Genomic DNA, 19,691 nt, shown 5'->3' with positions numbered 1-19,691 from the left:
ATGTTTCTTTTTAGAATATTTTCATAAATCAATGAAATAAACTCCTACGCCAAAAAGACAGTCAAGGGTTATTTTATGAAAATAGTTTTGTCTAGCAACAAATCTCACACAGACAAACGCAAAACACACATCACTATAAGTGTATATAGTGTATACAAGTTCCATGATTGTAGATATATGATATTTATTCTATTACTATTTACATCATCATTTAGTAGATATTTAACAAGGATACAAGATCTTAAAGTAATTTGAATGGCGGTATCTTTTAATTTTGTTTTAATGGTAGTATTTTCCTTCTCTAAAATTGTATCCCAACTCCGTTGAATTATGGTCGTTCTCCCAAGCGTGATTACAAATTTTTGATTTCTCAATGTAATCTTTGCGCTCATCTAGGTATTCAATTTTTTTACAGATCGGGAGATCTCTCCAATATGACATTCATTGTATTTACAAGATATGCTACAAAGGCATTTTTTTAATTTTAGAAATCATTACTCAGGCGCGTCTTTGATAATAAATTCGGTAAAGAATTAGTTGCCCGAAAAACTATTATAATGTTAAATTTGTTACCTATTATCCTTAATTTTTCCTATATTACAAGAATATACGAAATTTCTATTGTGCTTATAACTTCCCTGTGTTGTCTAACAGAAATTGTTTTAGTTTCAATATTCTTAAAAGCTCTCATCAAAATGATCAGATTATTGATTGTATTTGGTACGTTTTTTATTACTTCCATTCGTTATTAAAAATTGTATTTTCTCAAGAAATCAATTTGGCTATACAAACATTTAGTTAAACCTTTCTTTATATTAATACGATGATTCGAAATTAAAATATAATATATAATAACGATTTATAATTAATTGGGGTTCGTTCAAAATTTTGGAGAAGAAAAATAACGCCCTAAGAAGAAAATTAAAAGAGACCCAGATTATTTTGTTAAACGGTAAAGTATTTAAAATGACTCGATTTACTCTGTGAAATTGGATCATTGTTGGCTACAAGTACTAAAAAGGAAGAAATAAAATAACAAATATCAAAGGATATCGGCTGAAACCAAACAGATTTGATCTAACAAAAATAATTAAATGTGAACAGTTATGCTCAGTTTAAAGACGAAAATATATTGATTTTCAAAACATCAGTAACTTTTTGAAATGCACGATATATACCTAGTAATATGCAATTTTTATTTGCTAGGCAAAACTGTTTTCATGAAATAATCCTTGAGAGATTCTTTATTACATTAATTTTAGAAATTTTTTCACAGGTATGGAAAATATCCAATGAAAAAAGAATAAAACAAAAACATGAAGCAAATAAATAATTTCATGTAAATAGTGCAATATATGAAATTATTAAAATGTTCATCAGCACTAAACGAAAAATTAGTACTTAAGTTTGTCAAAATAGTCAATATTAAGTAAAAATATTTAATAAATTTCGAAAAATCTTAGGTTGCATAAGGGACATCCATATCCTCATATGAAATTTAATCCCCAAATTGGTTAAAAAAATAGAACTATTTCGAAGCGAAGAAAATATCTACAAGCCACAAATTTTCTATTATTTATCAGCACTTCTACTAAACATTAGGTCTAGTTTATTTCTACTGAATTTCGGAACAACAATTTTCTACAGCAGAAGCATTCTGCGTCGTTGTTGTCTAATCTGACAGCTGATGGTGTAAAGAAGAAAATGAGGACACCAATAGGTAAGGTAAATCTAAATAATGTATGCAAGCTAAACATTGGTACACATATCGTTTTCTTTCAATATAAAATTATAATCTGCACTGTTGCTGATCAAAAGTAACTGATTTCTAGACTCACCTAGTATAGTAATATGAAACACGAAATTAAAATGCATTTCTAAAAAATTTGTATAACATGGAATCACATTAAAATGCTATTTACCTAACGAATCACAGTGTTGTACTTCTTTATTATCCCAATCGGTTGGACGTGAAAAAAATTGGTAGACATTTTATTACACTTCATGACTGTGAAGGGCATGTAGAATGATAATATCAAAAAACTAACTCGAAAAAAATGAAGCTAAGTGGCAAAATGACGTATTTTTCACGTTTTTTTACTGCCCATGATAATTTGAACGCCCTATCAGAAAATTAGATATTTTAAGTTGTAGGCAATTAAATTATTTATTTTAAGTCATATTTCATCATTTTGTTTACTGTAAAATAATAGACCAGGCAATAAAGAGAAAAATAACTAGATTTTAGCGGCCCGGTCCGATTTTAATGCGGTTTTTTGCATTTTGTTCAGAAAGACCGTCGGAAAAAAGTCCCACCTTTTTTATTATCCAGAAGTGGCAGAAATGCATCGCGGGTGCATAAAGTGCATCTAGAAGTGCATCGCATCCAAGAAACTTGTCAATGTGCACGAAATACCGCAAAAATTGGCACTCGGGGGTTTTGGGGGACGCAGAATTCGAATATGCATATATCCAGTCCACCAGACCCCCCGAGGGGCGCCTTCCGGCCGCCTGGGGGCCCGTGGGGCACTTGGATTGCAAGGTTCTCCGAATGACTAGAAAAATGGATCTCGGGGGTTTTCGCGGGTGCTGATTCCGAATTCGAGGGTGAAAAATATATCCTGTGCTCGTGGAGGAGGCGGTGGTGGTGGAGGGGGTTATGAAGACTGGGAAAATGGATCTCGGGGGTTTTCGCGGGTGCTGATTCCCAATCTGAGGGTGAAAAATATCCCCTGTGCCCGTGGAGGGTGTGGTGGGGGGCAGGGGGGGTATGAAATCTAAAGTTCCCGAAATGATTGGAAAAATGGATCTCGGGGGTTTTTGCGGGTGCCGATTCCTAATCTGACCCTGCCAAATGCGTCCGATAACTATTTCTGATTATTTTGGGGAAGGGCGTTAATCTTCTATGAATATAAATTAATAGAAAATCATGGAACGAAACTCAAACTAAAAAGTTCGGTTGGAAAAAGAAAGGATAAGCCTGATAATTTTTTTAAATATATTTATTGTTCTAAAGTATAAAAGTATATTTATTGTTTTAAAATATATATTGTCTTGAAATATATTCAATGCACATTCCTTCTGTATTATTTGTAACACGGGCTCATTTATCAAACAACTATAAAATACCAATCGAAATATATCACTAACATCACACGTTATAATTTTCTATCCCAAAAATAATCCCATGAATATTATAACCCCCCTCCCCCCATCTCCCCCTCCACGAGCACAGGGGATATTTTTCACCCTCAGATTCGGAATCAGCACCCGCGAAAACCCCCGAGATACATTTTCCCAGTAATTTCGAGAACTTTAGATTTCATAACGCCCCCCAAAACCCCCGAGTACCAATTTTTGCGATATTTCGTGCACTTTGGCAAGTTTCTCGGATGCGATGCGCTTCTAGATGCACTTTATGCACCCGCGATGCATTTCCGCCACTTCCGGATAATAAAAAAGGCGGGACTTTTTTCCGACGGTCTTTCTAAACGAAATGCAAAAAACCGTATTAAAATCGGACCGGGCCGCGAAAATCTAGTTATTTTGGGGTAAATCGTTCTTTATTGCCTGGTCTAATAAAGGTCGAACGCGTAAAAATCATTTTTCGACAATTGCCCGATATTATTTCAAAAGGCGATGAACGTTGATGTTTATAGAAAAGATCCAGTCAATCCAGTGACCAACATGTGTGTTAAAGGCTGATTAAATTGAAATTGTTGCTGCAGGTATTTGTTAATTAATTTCGTTTGCATTTTGCTAATAAATTGTTTAATTACTAAATGTTAATTTCAGAAGTTAATATCTTAGATATAGATTCTAATTGATCCAAAGGAACGTATCGAAAACGAAAAATTTCGAAAAGTAGGATGTGCAAAACAGCGTTATAAATAAATTGTCCCAGCGTCAGGCAAACGCCGCTCGGGAATTCGCTCTTTCTACATTAAATAGAATTTATTTTTATGGTAATTTAAAAAAAATCTACGCCTGTTTGTTCCCAAGATAGCTTTTTTTATAATGTTAATTGTTAATTGGACGTATGGAACCGGGATTTTAGAGACAATTAAAGAAAGGTTTAAACTTTTAACGTTAACTTTTACTGCTGCTAGCGCGTTTATTACATGTACTATCAATGTAAAACTTTCTGAAAATAAAATTTTTAAATGTACATGCTAAAATGTTATTACAGTATTAAGAGAAATATGAATTTATTCCATGATTCCATGATTTACTCTATATTTCGAATATATTCGAAAGTAAGGAATATATTCGCCAATACAGGAAAAAACTCACGATTGTGAAATTATTCGTCATTGCCATTAACTGTTCGGAAATAATTGAAACATGCCTTTTCCCTCAATTACAGAAATGACAGTTTCTGTTTCAGTTACCGTTTTACCGTGCATGGAAGTATGAACCATATATACCCACATGCAAGAGTAAAAATAACGTTTTTGCATAATTTAATGGTTTGCCGCACAACCAATCACGTCCGAGTAATAGTCGGTTGTTTGCCAAAGCCAGCGGATAGAGCATCATAGTAGGCGAAGACCCGCGGGGTCGCTCATGTACACGGTGCAGCTAATTATAATAGTGTTCGGGGGGTTGGCACGGTGCATCACGGTGGGGGTAGAGGGGGGCGGTCACCGCCGACCTCACGCAGTCTCCTCACGGTGCCGTCGGCACCGCTGTCCTGCACACACATTGTTACACAGAACCTTCCTATACCCATACAGGCCGGGCACACACGGTGGCAGCGCGACTCCGCACCTGACCTCGAAAAATAGCCGGCCGCCGCGAGCCTGCTGCAGGAAGCCGCGCTCGGCGGCGCTTCCAACAGGCGCATTTTAGTGTCGGAACGCACGACAGTGATTTTAGTGATACCGGATGATCCTGTGGAGGCTTCAGTGATGCTTCGTTTGGAAAGTGACTAGAAAATAATAAAGTAAGCGCTTCCCTAATCATTTACTATTTTTATGTGGACAATAATAGAACCGTGCGGCCGCGGCGATCCCGAAAGCAAACAATAAACCCGGACACCTGTAGCATGAAGGCTAAGGAACAATAAAAACTTTATCGCACGTAGATAAAATAATGCCCGTTTCGTTTAAGTTGGACGCGTGTTGCCGGCCACCAACAACGTTCGGGTCCTTCTGCGCATAATTAATTAATTGTGGTTACGCATATAGAGTTATTCAAATCGAGTGGGCAGATCAAAGTGTGGGCGTCAAAGATGGAGGACGGCTGGGAGTCCCACGTATCCCCTTTGATGATGGGCGTGGGGATGGGTGAGATGCAGGGTATGGGAGAGATGCAGGCACATGGGCAGGATATTCCTGGTGAGATGAGCATGCCGCAGCACCATCACGACCTCGCTTCCCATCCCGATATGAACCCGGACATCCACCAGGACATCGAACAGGACCTGGGCAGGGATCTTGGACATCACATTATCCGGTCTCATCACGCGGATAGTCTGGCAGGGTCGGCGGCCGATTATTACCCGCATCAGGTAGGGATTACGACAATGGATAAGTTAATTATATGTACATGGTCCCTGGGCCTTCGGTATTTTAATTTAGGAAGTACTGTGATGCTTCCCGTGTGGTCACCAATAAAGTACAGTAGACATAAACCACTTACAAAATACTTAAATGGAGGTATCTTCTCGTTGTATTGGATATTTCTGTCACACTACAAAGAAGAAACCTCAAAAAAACAACACTCCTTTCCAAAAGGATCAGCCAAGGGGTTGATTTCACAAATTTAGTTTTGCCAAACATTTCTCGTCCACTTATTCTCATTGTGCGAGAACGAGAAATATATCACATTAAAAATATAGATAATTCTTCACGACTGGACAGTAATTAGTCTAAACGTCGGTTTTTGTTATTAAATTTACAGTGAAATTTGAGGTTTTTTTTATTTTGTTTATCTACTTTCCATAAGGTAAAACATACATTAGAGTGGAATCTCTAGTACTGAGTTTGTTTAAAAGTTTCAGAGCTCCCGGTGGGTAGACCATAAACTTTTTTTTGAGCATTGTGCTTTTCACATTACTGATTTTTCATTTTCAGGATTATGTTAAATTAACATTGTCAATAACGTAAATATCGTGCAGGCTATCAGTTATTAAATAATAATGACGGAATATTAACAAAACTATTTATTTTTAAACAAGGATTTGCATACGAATTAGTGATTGAATAAAATATTTTGGCAGCGTCACCTCATGTTTAACTCAAATATGAAGCGATTCTTGATTCTATCTAGAAAAATCTCTTTATATGAAATTTCAAAATTAAATAATTAGATCTGTCAGAAGCGCCGAAAATAGCAGTTAAATTCTTAAATAAAATGTTGCTAAGTTACAATAAGTTTATTCTAGGTATGTAAATATCATACACTAGATTTACAATAATACTAAAAATATTATAACAGCGCTATATAATGCATGGACTTGCCTCTACATAATTTCTGTATCTTATACCAATCAAGTTACCACTCTGTATGGTATATACTTTGTGGTAAAAGTACATGATGACTTTTTTGTTTCTCTGTAATTTCTAACCTAAGGCAGTAGACTTTTTTGGTTGTGATCATACCCAGAAGTAATACGCAAACTACATTAGTTCTGCATTCTATGGCTGCAAATAACAATAAAACAATGAACAATAATTCTAGTACTTACTCTTAATTTAATAACAATCATTCTAGTAGTAGATACTGTTAATATCGTAAACATTATTGTCTAAACTGTAACATGATTTTTGTATTTCGCAATTTATTATAAGTTTTATCAATAGTTACGATAGTTTAATTTTGATATTTGAATGAATAATAACAATAATAATATATACCTCCATTTTCTAATAGTCAGTTTTACACTGTATAAGAATTTGTGTCACACATAACTTATAATCTAAATTAAATAAATGAACAACGCATTAGATCACATAAGTATAGTTTACATAAAAAACAAAATCGCAGTCCAGTAAAATCTGAAGTACTCATCCAAAGAATACGGACACATATCAATTAGGTACGATTTTAGTTTCTTTTTATAAAGTTTAGCAGTACAACAGGTCTTTACATCTTTAGGTAACTTATTAAATACCTTAAGGCCCAGACAGTTTAGTGATTTCATGGTGAGCTGCAGTCTCATAAATGGTATATGATATAAAAATTTTTTGTCGTGTATTAATTTCATGAATTTCCATGTTGGTATAAAATTTAGATTTATTGTTAAATACATAATTATACAAAGCAAGTATGAAAAGACCAGGTAGAGTTAGAATAAAATAGTTTTTAAAAATGTCTCTACATGAATGTGAACTGGAAACATTAAAAATACATCTTACAATTAGTACCTTTTTTGACATACAAACACATCAGAAGGCATATCAGACCCACCCCAGAAACAGACACCATAATTTATTCTGCTGCCAACCTGTGCATGATACAGATTTATAAGTTGCTTAGTTACATGGTACGCAAATTTCGGAATAAATAACAGAATGAATTCAGTTTTGAACACAGATTTAAACAATGAGGCTTCCAGAACAAATTACTGTCAAATTCAATCCCCAGAAATTAAACCTGTAACTCATTATTAACAGAAATGTCATTTATATTTAGGTTTAATTTAGTTGACGATTATGAAATGAGACCGCATGAGTCTTTGTCACATTAAAGTAAAGATTTTTTGTCAGAACCATGTATATAATTTATCAAGTATAACATTACATTTAGTCTCTACCTATGTCATAAGAAGACTTATCAGAAATTAAATCCGTATCGTCGGCATATACAGTAAAATGTATATTAGAAGCAATGGTGGTTATGTAATTAATATACAACAGGAACAACATAGGACCCAACACGGAACCCTGTGGTACACCCATGGTTATACACTGTGTTCTAGAATTTATGTGCTAAACACTAGAAGAATCTTTATATTTAAGACTAACATATTGACTCCGGTTATTCAAAAATGAACGTATCCAATCTAATGAGATTCCACGTAATCTATAAATTGATAATTTTTTAAATAGTATACTGTGGTCGACGTAGTCGAAAGCCCTGCTGAGGTCACAAAAGATCCCAGCAGGGCATTCGCCCGCCTCCATAGACTCTAGCACAGCCTCATAAAATGAGTGGATGGCACTACTAGTTGATTTTCCCGATTGAGAACCATGTTGATGTTCTGTTATAATTTTTTGCTTATTCACGAATGATATGTGTTCAGAAAGGAATATTAAAGAATTTCTGAAAACGGTGATTAAACCGATATTGGTCTGTAATTATTTAACGAAAAGGAATCGCCTTTTTATAAACGGGCGTGACTTTCCCCAGTTTCAGTTTTGATGGAAAACAGTCGCGTTCAAACGATAAGTTTATTTAAAAAAAACCAGGGGTTTTATGATGCTGGGACACAAATTTTTATATACATGTAGCGGGATATCATCTGGACCAGTGGACCTGTTTTTTAATTTATTTTTTACAATACTAAGAAGTTCATTAGTATCTACGGGTTTCAAAAACATAGGTGGGCAAGATGTCAAATTAACTGCAAAGTTATTAAAATTTTCATCACCATGAATAGGTAAGTCGCAATAAATATTAAAAACAAATAAACAATAGTTTCAGCTGAAAAATTAAACTTGGTTCAACTTCATGCAGAAAAAATGGGAAAGAATCGTTTTTATTTGGCAAATCAGACTTTCAAAAAAATAAGGGTAGTGTCCAAAAAGAATAACATTTAGAGTTATAACATATCATAACATTTATTCTGTTAGTTACCTATTATTTTAACAAAATAAATTTTTTTATTTTCCAAAATGTGTCTAATATTTCTTTCTTACCACATTCACAAGATAAAATGTAGTTTCAGAATATTTTTTATCTCGTTTTGCGCTTCTCTCAGTTTCTCAGTTATAAAATTGTCCTTAACGTATTGCTGGTTTGACATTTAATATTACTTCATAAAATGCAAAGATTCATAGTGATAATATATAACTAACGCCTTCCTGCTTAAAGATATTCAAATAAATGAAACCACACTGTCCGGATTTAGAAAATAGATTTCTATTAAGGTAGACAAAGTTACTACCATTAGTTCCCATAATAATTAAGAAATACTGTTTTCAAAAATTAAATCCTGCTAGTAACTCAACATCAGTGTTTAACGTCTACGATTCCAAGTAGTTCTGTATATCTTGCTGATTTTCTAATGTGGATCGTAAATCATTTTAAAAGTTCATCCGGACAAACTCAAAATTCAACACACACCGTCCAGTTTCCGAGTAGCTTCGTGTAATATCATGTTGATTTTCTAATCTCAAACGTAAATCATTTTAAAATTATTTAACTTGAGGAAAATTCAGACAAATACATGGGCTTACATATATATTTGTCAGGTTTACGCATATTTTACATACGTTTTATGATATATAAATCGTTGTAATCAAAATAGAGTAGCATTTTTCATACATTTAGAAGATGGGTGTCATTTGATTACACTGTTTCCATTACAAAATATTAAATATGTTCTTTTAATTAAAATTTTCTATGTGGATTGGACAAAGACCTATTGATTTTTATACTCTATTATAACGACATTAATTTAATTCAAATAAAATCAAAAAAATTTTCACAAAAAAATCTTACCAAATGAAGTTACATAGTGATACTTGATAGCAAAAAAGACGGTATGAATACGATATCTATAACTTCAGAGACAAGATTCCTAATAACTTCTCTATGGGCTAGACTTCGCCTAGCTTTAAATTATACCAGTACTTTCTATTACAAAGCTAGCAATTGATAATTATACAAAATAAAAATAAAAATATATCTATATCTCTTTACTGTCGGGTAAATTTAACTGTCAGTTAAGTCTATGTCTGCCACTATTTTATATAAATATGTTTTATGAGACAGATATAGATTTAAATGGTATATAAATTTATCAGGAATTAAAAAAACCCAGCCTAAATATTATTAATATCAAGATAACTACCGGATATGGTGAAACTGTTAAATGTTGCAATATTTCTAAAAAAATATATTTTATAGGTACTGTTTAACTTAATTTGACAAGCTTGTTTCGATAAAAAAAATGAATTTGGTTAATTTCGCATAATACTTTTTATAATAGAGTAAAAATGCGGGAGCTCGTAATAAAACACTTATTTTTAAAGACCCATGTCCTGCTAAATTTCCCAATCTAGAAATTGTAACTTTTCCTGCGGGGATGTATAAAAAGTACAGTTTATTATTTTAAATTTAGCATGCAAGATGTACAAAATATATAATGGTGGTTTTCAGAGCTATATTACAATTAAAATTATTGTTAGTATTGATAAAATGTTAAAAAACGTATTGATTTTATGCTTAACAAAGTGGTAGAAATTTTTTAAAATTGTTGAATAGGTTTTGGTTTAATTTTTTCAAAAATGTTTTTATGTTTACTTATTATCAATTATTTTATTATTGATACGCATTTCTTTACGATGTGAGAACCTGTTATGTGCCCCAATCTTCATACTTTGATAAAAATTTCATTTGCACATGTTTGCTAATTCAAGTCTACTTTGGTGAGTGCATATTATAATAGAATTAAATTTTGCATCTATCTACATCAAATTTCCATTTTAAAAAATCAAGGTACCTACCAGTAAGTTAAGACTACGATCTTCAAGAGTTTGTTTGTAGTTACAATGTTTGAAGAAATTCAAGAAAGAAATAGACTTTTCATACTTGAACGAATGATGAAAATTGCATTTTGTTATTATGTTTTGGAAGTATTTGATATTTTTTAGGATGCTGTGAACTTTAACTTAGCAAAACGTCAAATAATACCGAAAAGGTACGACGATTTATCAAAATAGGCCCCGATTCGTAGAGGAATTAAAAATTGCAATAATATGACGGATGTTCCATTTGAAGAATCAACATCAATAACGCCCAAAATTCCAATATTTAAATAATTTTAAAATAGTAATTAACTGGATTGGTGCAACATATACTTTGGTCAATTTTTTAAATTAAGTATCTGTTCTACCTAAGTATACGTTTTAACAAGAAAGTGGTAATTCGTAACTACACCATTCCTGTTATAATTTTTTAAATATATTTATTGGACTAATATGCGACATTAATTTTTCACAATGTATACGTACTACTATGTATCACAATATGAGATTATCTTCTAGAATTTAACATATTTGATTAGAAATATTTAAGTTTGGAAAAGTCAAGTATTTGAAAATTTAAAACTGTCTGAGGAAAGTGCCCTTTCTACGCAAAATACTTTTATTTTAAGATGTAAAGCGGAAGAAGAGCATAAAATTCAATGTCGCATCAAAGGTTCCAAGCTTTTTAGAAAAAGAAATTATATTCTACTGTAAGTGCTAGAAATAAAGATATTGTTATATAATAAACTATTTTTAGAAATTTGATATGATAAATGGTGATCGTGGCTCTAGTATTATTTTTCAATATATGTACAAAGCTTTTTAAAATTTTTATTTCCTCCGCGTCTTTATTTTTGTGTGTTGCCTTTATCACTGTGCTAAGCGTATTGCTACAACAACTTTTTTTAGAACCAAAGTTTGTAGCTCCAAAATATTGAAATTCAGCAGCATTTTTTAAAATATATGTCATTTCTCATACAATAAAAATTTTGCTTCACTGCCTATATTTTCTATTTTTAATGTAAAGTAAATTCCAAAACATTAAAATTCACAAATCCTTGTCCAGTTTTTTAATTAATCCTACTTTTATTACTTGTATATTAATATAAATTAAATTAATATTTCATGCCAGTTCTTGTAAGCTTGAGTGTTTTAATGGAGACAAATTTGGCGCCTTTTCTTTGTTAAAATTTAAGATTTAGGTGTTGCGTTACATATGACAAAAACGGATTAACATTCCTTTAACAGTTGATCCTTTCCATTTGCCTTCAGTGTTGTAGTTATGTGTCTTATCTATTATCTGCACAAATAGATAAGTATTATGCAACGAAGAATTTCGGTTTAAAAAATATTTAATAATAATTCCTTAGAATTAGTCGACCTAAAACATAATCTTTTTTAAAGATACAGATAACGATCACCTTTTTCTTTTCTGTACAGGTCAAATTGAATTCGTGTGGGTATTACAAAAATCAAATTTAATTAAAAACATGGCCTGTCGGTAAAGAAAAGTAAGACAAAATGGATACATATGTTAGTCATGTTTGCTATATTAATTTAGATAACTCACGAGACTGTCAATTTCTTGGTTAAAAACATGTACATTCTTGATAAGAGAAAGTTAACCAAAATTATTTTTAATTTAACCGTTTGTACTCAACAAATTGACTTTTCAACATATATAGAAAGGTTGCAGTTCGTGTACATACATTCATAGGTCTTGCGAATCACCTTTTAACAATTACATTTGAAACTAGCCATCAGCCAGAAATGCAGAGGAGTTTTTTACCATTTTTACTTTCATAAACATTATATAAAAATTAGAAGTCTTGCACATTAATTAAATATAATAATACCTATAACAAGATCTAGTATCTCTATTTTTGAACTGATTTACTAGAAAATAACATGCGTACAGAGATAAGACAAACAGCAAATTTCGAATTCAATATTTATTTTGCAATGTAAAATACAACGTCCTTATTGAATTATCAGTGATCAACAGGGAAACCAGCTTGTTATAATACTAATGTAGATTATTATCAAAATGTTGTATTATCACCTTACACGAAGCATTCTTATAGTACTTAAGAGGAATAATAAAAATCTGGAGCATTACCCATAAGCCAACTAGCACTTATCATTGCATTAACATTTAAGTGGGAAACAATTTCCCAGTAGCTGAGTGGGTTTATTAATGTTTTTTTCGAAGTGATTTTGACGTTGTATTTAAAGTAACGGGATGGTGATATCCAAGAAGTCGCGAAATAGTAAAAGTTTCTTTTTCACTTGGTAGCAGTACGTATGATATGTTCTTGAATACAAATACAATTTAACCAACTTTACTAATAAAATTATGGAAAATATTGTTAAAATTTAACGGCCTCGTAAAAATACTTTCACAAAAAATTTTAGTGGCAGAAAATCAAATTAAAAAAATGATAAACATTGTATCAGCAGCACGTTCCATATTTATAACAGTTATACAAAGCATAAAGTGCAAAGAAGCATATTTACTAGAAATTAATTATGTCAGTTAGAAATCATTTGAATTTTATAGAAATTGGGCTCGGCTACTATCAATAACTGCCATATAAATTATAACAAAATTAGAACAAACTACAGTCAACCACCTGTGTCAAAATTCCCAAGTTGCGTAGGTGTAAATTTTTTGATAATATGCAATTTAAAAAAAGTATTTCGTATGGATTTACATGGATCCAATGATGGTCTTATTCTCTATAAGAGTCATAACATCGTGTTACAATTACTTTGACAGTAGCTGTCACTGTCAGTGTTACTCAGGAAGGTTTAAACTACTTTAAAACTCCTTTAGTATATATAGTTCAAATGTACTTTTTAAATATAACATTTATAGCATGTTCTAGCAACGGTCTGGAAAAACAAAATGGTGCATTCTTTGTTCGGTTTTATGGGAAATTTTTCTATAGGAAATTTCCATGTCAGTCTGCTACAACATCTTTAGAAATAAGTTTTTTAAAGTCTGGAAAACGACTGAAAAATTAATACCAGCATATGCCTACACGGAGTAGGTACTAATGACACGTCATGTGTCAATAGACTTTTTAAAGTGTTTAAAGTTTAAAGTTATCTATGGTAAGATATTTTTAGGATTATGTTTTCTGAAGAATCTGTGCGGTTTATATTGGAAAATTTGACTAACGATGTTGAGCTAATTTTCAGTTTACATAAATAGAAAACGGACAATGATAAAGAAACATATTTCTTTCAAAAAGTACACTAAGACTTTTTCCTGGCGTTGACAAAACAACTGACACCAACTGGGTCAGCAAAATCCAAATATACGCTCAAAGAAAGTAGTAGTGATTTAGTGTTTTGTGTTTGTTGTATTAACATCAAAGCTCCAATTAATACTAAAGGAAAGCTACTTTGCCAGGAAAAAATAGATTAAATTATAATAAAAGTTGCTCACATACCAGAGGTATACATTAGCAATATAATCTAACGATTGAAACGGTTAGTTTTTCTTTTTATTGTTTATTTTTCCGCATTATAAATTAATAAACTTCAAGAAAACTGGTATATTATGATTAGGTCAACGGGTTTATTTGTGATTCTTTTCAAATGTTATAATTTACAGTGATTGCATAATATGTGAAAGAGCTTCTTAAGAAATGTCACAAATCAATACGTCAGAAAATATCTAGACAATCTCTCATTAAATGCAGGAACTGCAGGAATAGATTAGTTCCTAAAAAATTAGTAGAGTTTGCTCTATAAGCTTTTTTCCTGGGGGACGTGATATTCGAGATTCAGGGTGTTCAAGTTTCTAAGAAAAATTTTATTTTCTGTCATATCTTCATAATGCGCTGAACAATTTGAATTTTGAATTTTTAATTCCGTCAGTGCATTATGAAGATATGGCAGAAAAAATATATTTTTTTTGTAAACTTTAACACCCTGTATTTCGAATACCGAGTCGCACAGGAAAAAAATTTATAGAGAAAACTACTTAATTTCTGGTAATGAAAGTAGTCCTGCAGATTCTGTATTTAAAGTGAAATCACCCTGTACATTTTATGCTATATAATAGTGTATAGTCCTTATAGTATAATATTTATTCTTAATTATTAACATTAATTCGTGGAAAGTAAATAACTATATTGCTTAAAACAAAAATGCAACGTCTATCTCTCAAATGACTGGACATTTGTTACATTAATTTACATTCAAATATTCAGGGTTATAATTTATGGCCCTAATTTGAGTATTCACACAATCTGGGAGCAAGTGACTTGTAAAAAAATTATTATTAATTTAAACAGTAGATAATTTTGTGATACACCTACCTACACTCACAATGGAATGTCGGTGTTAATAACCGTAAAAAGTAACAATAAATCCACTTTGAAATTTATTTCCCAAGATAAAATTTGATGTTTAATGTGCCATACTGTAAATGCCAGTAAATTAACACGTTTTGCTATGAAACTGCATGGGTCGCTTAATTTCAGTTATGCGATATGCTCGGATATATGAAGACGTTAAGAACAAAAGATATATTTTTTTAAATGGTATAATATTCGGCATCTATTTGTTATTATAACAATTTTATTAACTATTATGAATGAATATTTATAGTAATTGTACAGTGATTACATTTAGTAACATTTGTAACATCTGGATAGATATTCCCCTCGCGTTTACTAATTGTCACATTTTTCTCAAAATGATTTGACCGTTTCATTTCAGTCACCGCAGGCTCAATATTATCTGACTTATCCATTAAAAAAGCATGATTCGACGTACTACTAGATCCTGGAGTTGAAGTGTCATTGTAAAGATTCCTGTTAGCTAAGTATTTTATTTTTGTTACTGTTAGCAACATAACTCTCTGCAATTGTTGCTGATTTCCACCCATGTCTCTTGATTGCTGTATTAGCCAGTAACGTTGCCGATGTTCTTCGGAATGAATGGCCTGTATATGTTTCAGGATGTTGTAGTTTCAAAAACTGTGCAATCTTATTAGAAATCGTAGAAAGGGTATTTATTCTTGCTGACTGGTTGGTTGTAACATCTACCTGCTTGATAGCGCATAAAAAAGTGTGAAATTTCAGTTTTAATTTTCAATCTAATCTTGATATATTTCTTGAGAATTTCTAGGTGAGAAACATAACCGACGAGAAGTAATTGCAAACGTACGTGACATACCATTTTTAGGATCTGGAATTGTAACTACAATAATGTCATCGAAATTTTTTAAATTGACCTTGTCCAAAGTAAGTTTGCATAACTCATCAGTAGGACATGTTCCTAAGGCTGTCACTATCTTCATTAGCAAATATGTGCTATCGGGTGCCTGAACGAGAAAATCGTTGACTTATTTTCTTGTAAAAACGTTTGACTTTTAGGTGTATAGCCGTCATTCGTACGTTTCAAAAATTCTCTCAGCTTGAGGTATTTTCATATATCCACGTTCTCCTCTATGAAAATAGTTTACTTAATCATTGATTATTCACTCCACAATCCCGCCAGTTAAAGTTCTTGACTTCTCCATGGAATATGGTAGCAGTGACATTTCAGAAACACCAGTATTTTTGTTCTGGCACCATTCTTTGAAATCTCTTAAGAAATGTAAAAAATAAAACCTAATCTTTATTTCATGAACCAAGAACTGTGGGAGTAGATAAAATGTTATATACCACACAGCAGTTAAGTATAATTTAACAGTCTCGGACTCTATTGCCAGCCCTCGCTCCGCTCGGGCGCAAAATCGTCCTCGACTGGTATATAATACTTACCTCCTTTATGGCGTAAATAACTATTTATTATGTGAAAATTGTTAGTTCTAAAAATAGTTAAAAAGAACTTTTCAAAAATGTTCCACTCCCAAAATCTGTCTTTATTAGTTTAGAAACGCATATAATTTTTCTGTCTTAAAGAATTATTCGTAAGCTATAAATGACGTGAATGTGAAAAAAAATGTCTATTTCAAGCGATTTTCTAAATTTTTATAGACATCTTATCAAATAAAATCTTACTTGAGAATAGATGTAAAACACGCCCTTAATAAAGTCATATCGGTGTAATGGTATGACAAATGAAGTTTAAATCTGAACGAGATGTGTTGTACTAGATGATCAGTACCATTTTTATGAACAGAGAGATCTAAACCGCTGATATTTTTCATTCATGAATCTGATTTCAAAATGAATGAAAATATCTCTTTGTTCAATTTGAAATCTAGATACATACAGAGTGAGTTCAGCCTCAGATTTATGTTGTGATTTCTACTCGTAAAAACAATGATACAAGATAATGATAAAAAAATTTTAAATCAATATCTTGCCATAACTTTTTTTACATGAGCAAGCGATTTTTTCAAATGGCGGTTATTATTTAGAAAATTGACATTCTTCTGTCCATGTTTATAATTAAATAATTTAATCTCAAATTGTTAAAAAAAACTTACACTTTTGTAAAAAGGCACTTAGGTGTTAAGTCGACAACTATAACGCTTCCGAGGAAGAACACATTTAAAGTTTTTTGACATTTTTTGAGGTGCCAAAGGTGCAACTCCAGAATTAGACTTTTTTCTCCATTAGAGGGCTGTAGAATAACACATGACACTACCCGAAAGCACTTGCAAGACCTACCCTCAATAAAATAAATAAAATTACTTACTATGAATAGTATATTGTGGAATTGGAGAGCTCAGCAACTACAACGTAACTTGCACGACGTTTCATATCTTAGGAAACTCACAACATGAATAGTAAATCTATTTTTACTTCTTCTTTCGCATAAAAGTACAGAGCAACTGGAAGATATTTGATTGCATAACAATTAACAGTTGATATCAGCCCAGTACTGTATTAAAACAAAATTATGTCTTCGGTATAACCTTTTTACAACCTGATTAGTGAAATTATCCGTGGTATTATAATAAACACGTGTTACTTTTAGAAGAATTTTAGAAGGTGCTTCTGAAATAGTGAATTATTACGCAAAACTTAGGGTGACGCTGTATCACCCCACTTAATCAACTGATCAATTATTTTACTTACAACAACTAGGTCATGTCCAGTGTGGTTATTTGCACGAGGCTGGCGCGAATATGTCGTGCTTGCTCTCGTCGACTATAGATTGATTTACGTTGTTTTATTTTAAAATGCATTATTCAAATAAAGAATGTGCGGATATGATATTAATGTATGTAGTGCAAACTACTGAATTATGGAACATTACAAAACACTGTTTAAAGACGGGACACCGGTAGAGTTTAATTCACATAATTTCGAGAAAAACCCGAGCCGCAGTACTCGCGACATTGCACGTGAAATGGGTGTTTCAAATATTACTCCAAGAGGTGTGTGACAGGAGCAGTTACTGCTCTTTATCATGCACAACGCAGTCTTTCTGCAAACTATTTTCAGCCGCATATAGAATTTTGTCATTGGTTTCTGCAGCCTGTAGCATAACAACCAAATTATACAAACACAGTACTCTCCACAGGCGATGCAAATTATCTGGACCAATTATATTATGTCCACGCTTAAATTATGCCGTCCATTATAAAGCAAAATTCTTAAAAAACTGCTACTTTACCAAGTGCTGGAAATCAGCTGATGTAATTGCTATTGATAAAAAAAGCGACAAATTCAATAAGGAAAACTATCGACAGATTAGTCTTACTCCTGTTGAATTGAAAGTTATGGAAAGAATTATCACTGAAACTGTAACCGAATTTGTTTTGTCACATAAAATTATGCCTGAGGAACAGCATGGATTTCTGTCTGGAAGATCAACAACCACCAATGTTTAAACGATTGGACCATCACAATTGATAGTGGTCAGTGTGCTGACGTCATATACCTTGATTTTAGCAAGGCCTTTGACAAAATGATCATTTGCCCATTAGTCCATTGAAATGTTACATTTTTTTGGGCTTAGCGTGCAAAAGTCAGAGCACGCAATTTCATTTTTTGGATGTCAAGAGGGGGTTAATGTAAAGTTAAATCCATGTTTGTGGGGTCGCAACCCTTGAGCGTCGGCCGCCATCTTGTAAAAAGTGCTGTGAATGGTTTTTATACTACTACTTACTATATCGGCCAAACTATTCCTCGCAGAGAAAATTTGTAAATACATTTCTTGTTGCAAATTTAATTCTCTACAAATTTAGTTCCATAACTTTTAGTCGTAGAATCAAAAATAGCAAAGTTATTAACAAAAACATATAATTTGGGAAGAAATTTTTTTTTGGTCGTTATAACTTTTTTCTGGTCATTTTACCAAAAAATTGCGTCGGAGCATTTTGATAGAGGGGTTTTCAAGGAATAATTTCCATTACAAATTTTTTTCAAATTTTATTTATTAATTAGGGTTTTACAGCGATGCGAAACTTACACTATTCTTCAGTACTAGTAAGTATACATACATTAATATGAATGATTAGGCATAGTTTTCTCTCATTTTTCCATTATTTTTATAAGAAACATTTTAATGATTTATATTGCAATGTTGTTAATTAGTTATTGACTCTTTTCCCCACCCCCTACGGGGTAGAGTCTGGTGGCGCGTTTTTTTTACGTCGTATCCCTAGTATGTATTTCCCAATCTACTGTGTCCTCAGTCTCTTTGATGTGCCAGGCTGCGACTCAGGATCTGGTGGAGCTTCCGATATTGAATTGTCGAGGAAGGATGGAGAATGAAGTGGCGTCATTGTTGGCAGTTCATCTTCAAAATCATTTTCCTCGATCAATTTTGATATCTCCATTATGTTGCTGCATGTCTCCCCAGAACAATTCAGGCATACTGCAGAACATTTGAGGCCTGCCTTCCGACATCCACACATTGCTCCACAGTTTCCTTTGCATCGGCAGAATATCAACTTTAGAAGCTCAGGGGGTGCTGGAGGTTTTGAACTTTGAATAGGCATCAATATTTGTCCATACTTTTTCCAGCCCCAGTCTTGAGGGTCGTTGTAATTCCCGAGCCACGACTGGACCTGAT

The 19,691-nt window shown here is 32.5% G+C and overlaps 1 protein-coding gene across 1 annotated transcript in view; it reads left to right on the top strand.

Annotated features, from left to right (window-relative positions):
* The first annotated feature begins 4,691 nt into the window (after positions 1–4,691).
* Positions 4,692–19,691, top strand: part of LOC108914650 — a 78,006-nt gene continuing 63,006 nt past the window's right edge. Inside the window, exon 1 of the mRNA XM_018720497.2 lies at positions 4,692–5,512. Coding sequence (XP_018576013.1) covers positions 5,234–5,512 — 279 coding nt within the window. The 5' untranslated portion in view covers positions 4,692–5,233. The remainder of the gene's footprint in view (positions 5,513–19,691) is intronic.

This window comes from Anoplophora glabripennis, unplaced genomic scaffold (genome assembly GCF_000390285.2).
Source record: "Anoplophora glabripennis isolate ALB-LARVAE unplaced genomic scaffold, Agla_2.0 scaffold717, whole genome shotgun sequence".
NCBI classification, from domain to species: Eukaryota; Metazoa; Arthropoda; class Insecta; order Coleoptera; family Cerambycidae; genus Anoplophora; species Anoplophora glabripennis.
This window is presented reverse-complemented; position numbering and strand designations above follow the sequence as displayed.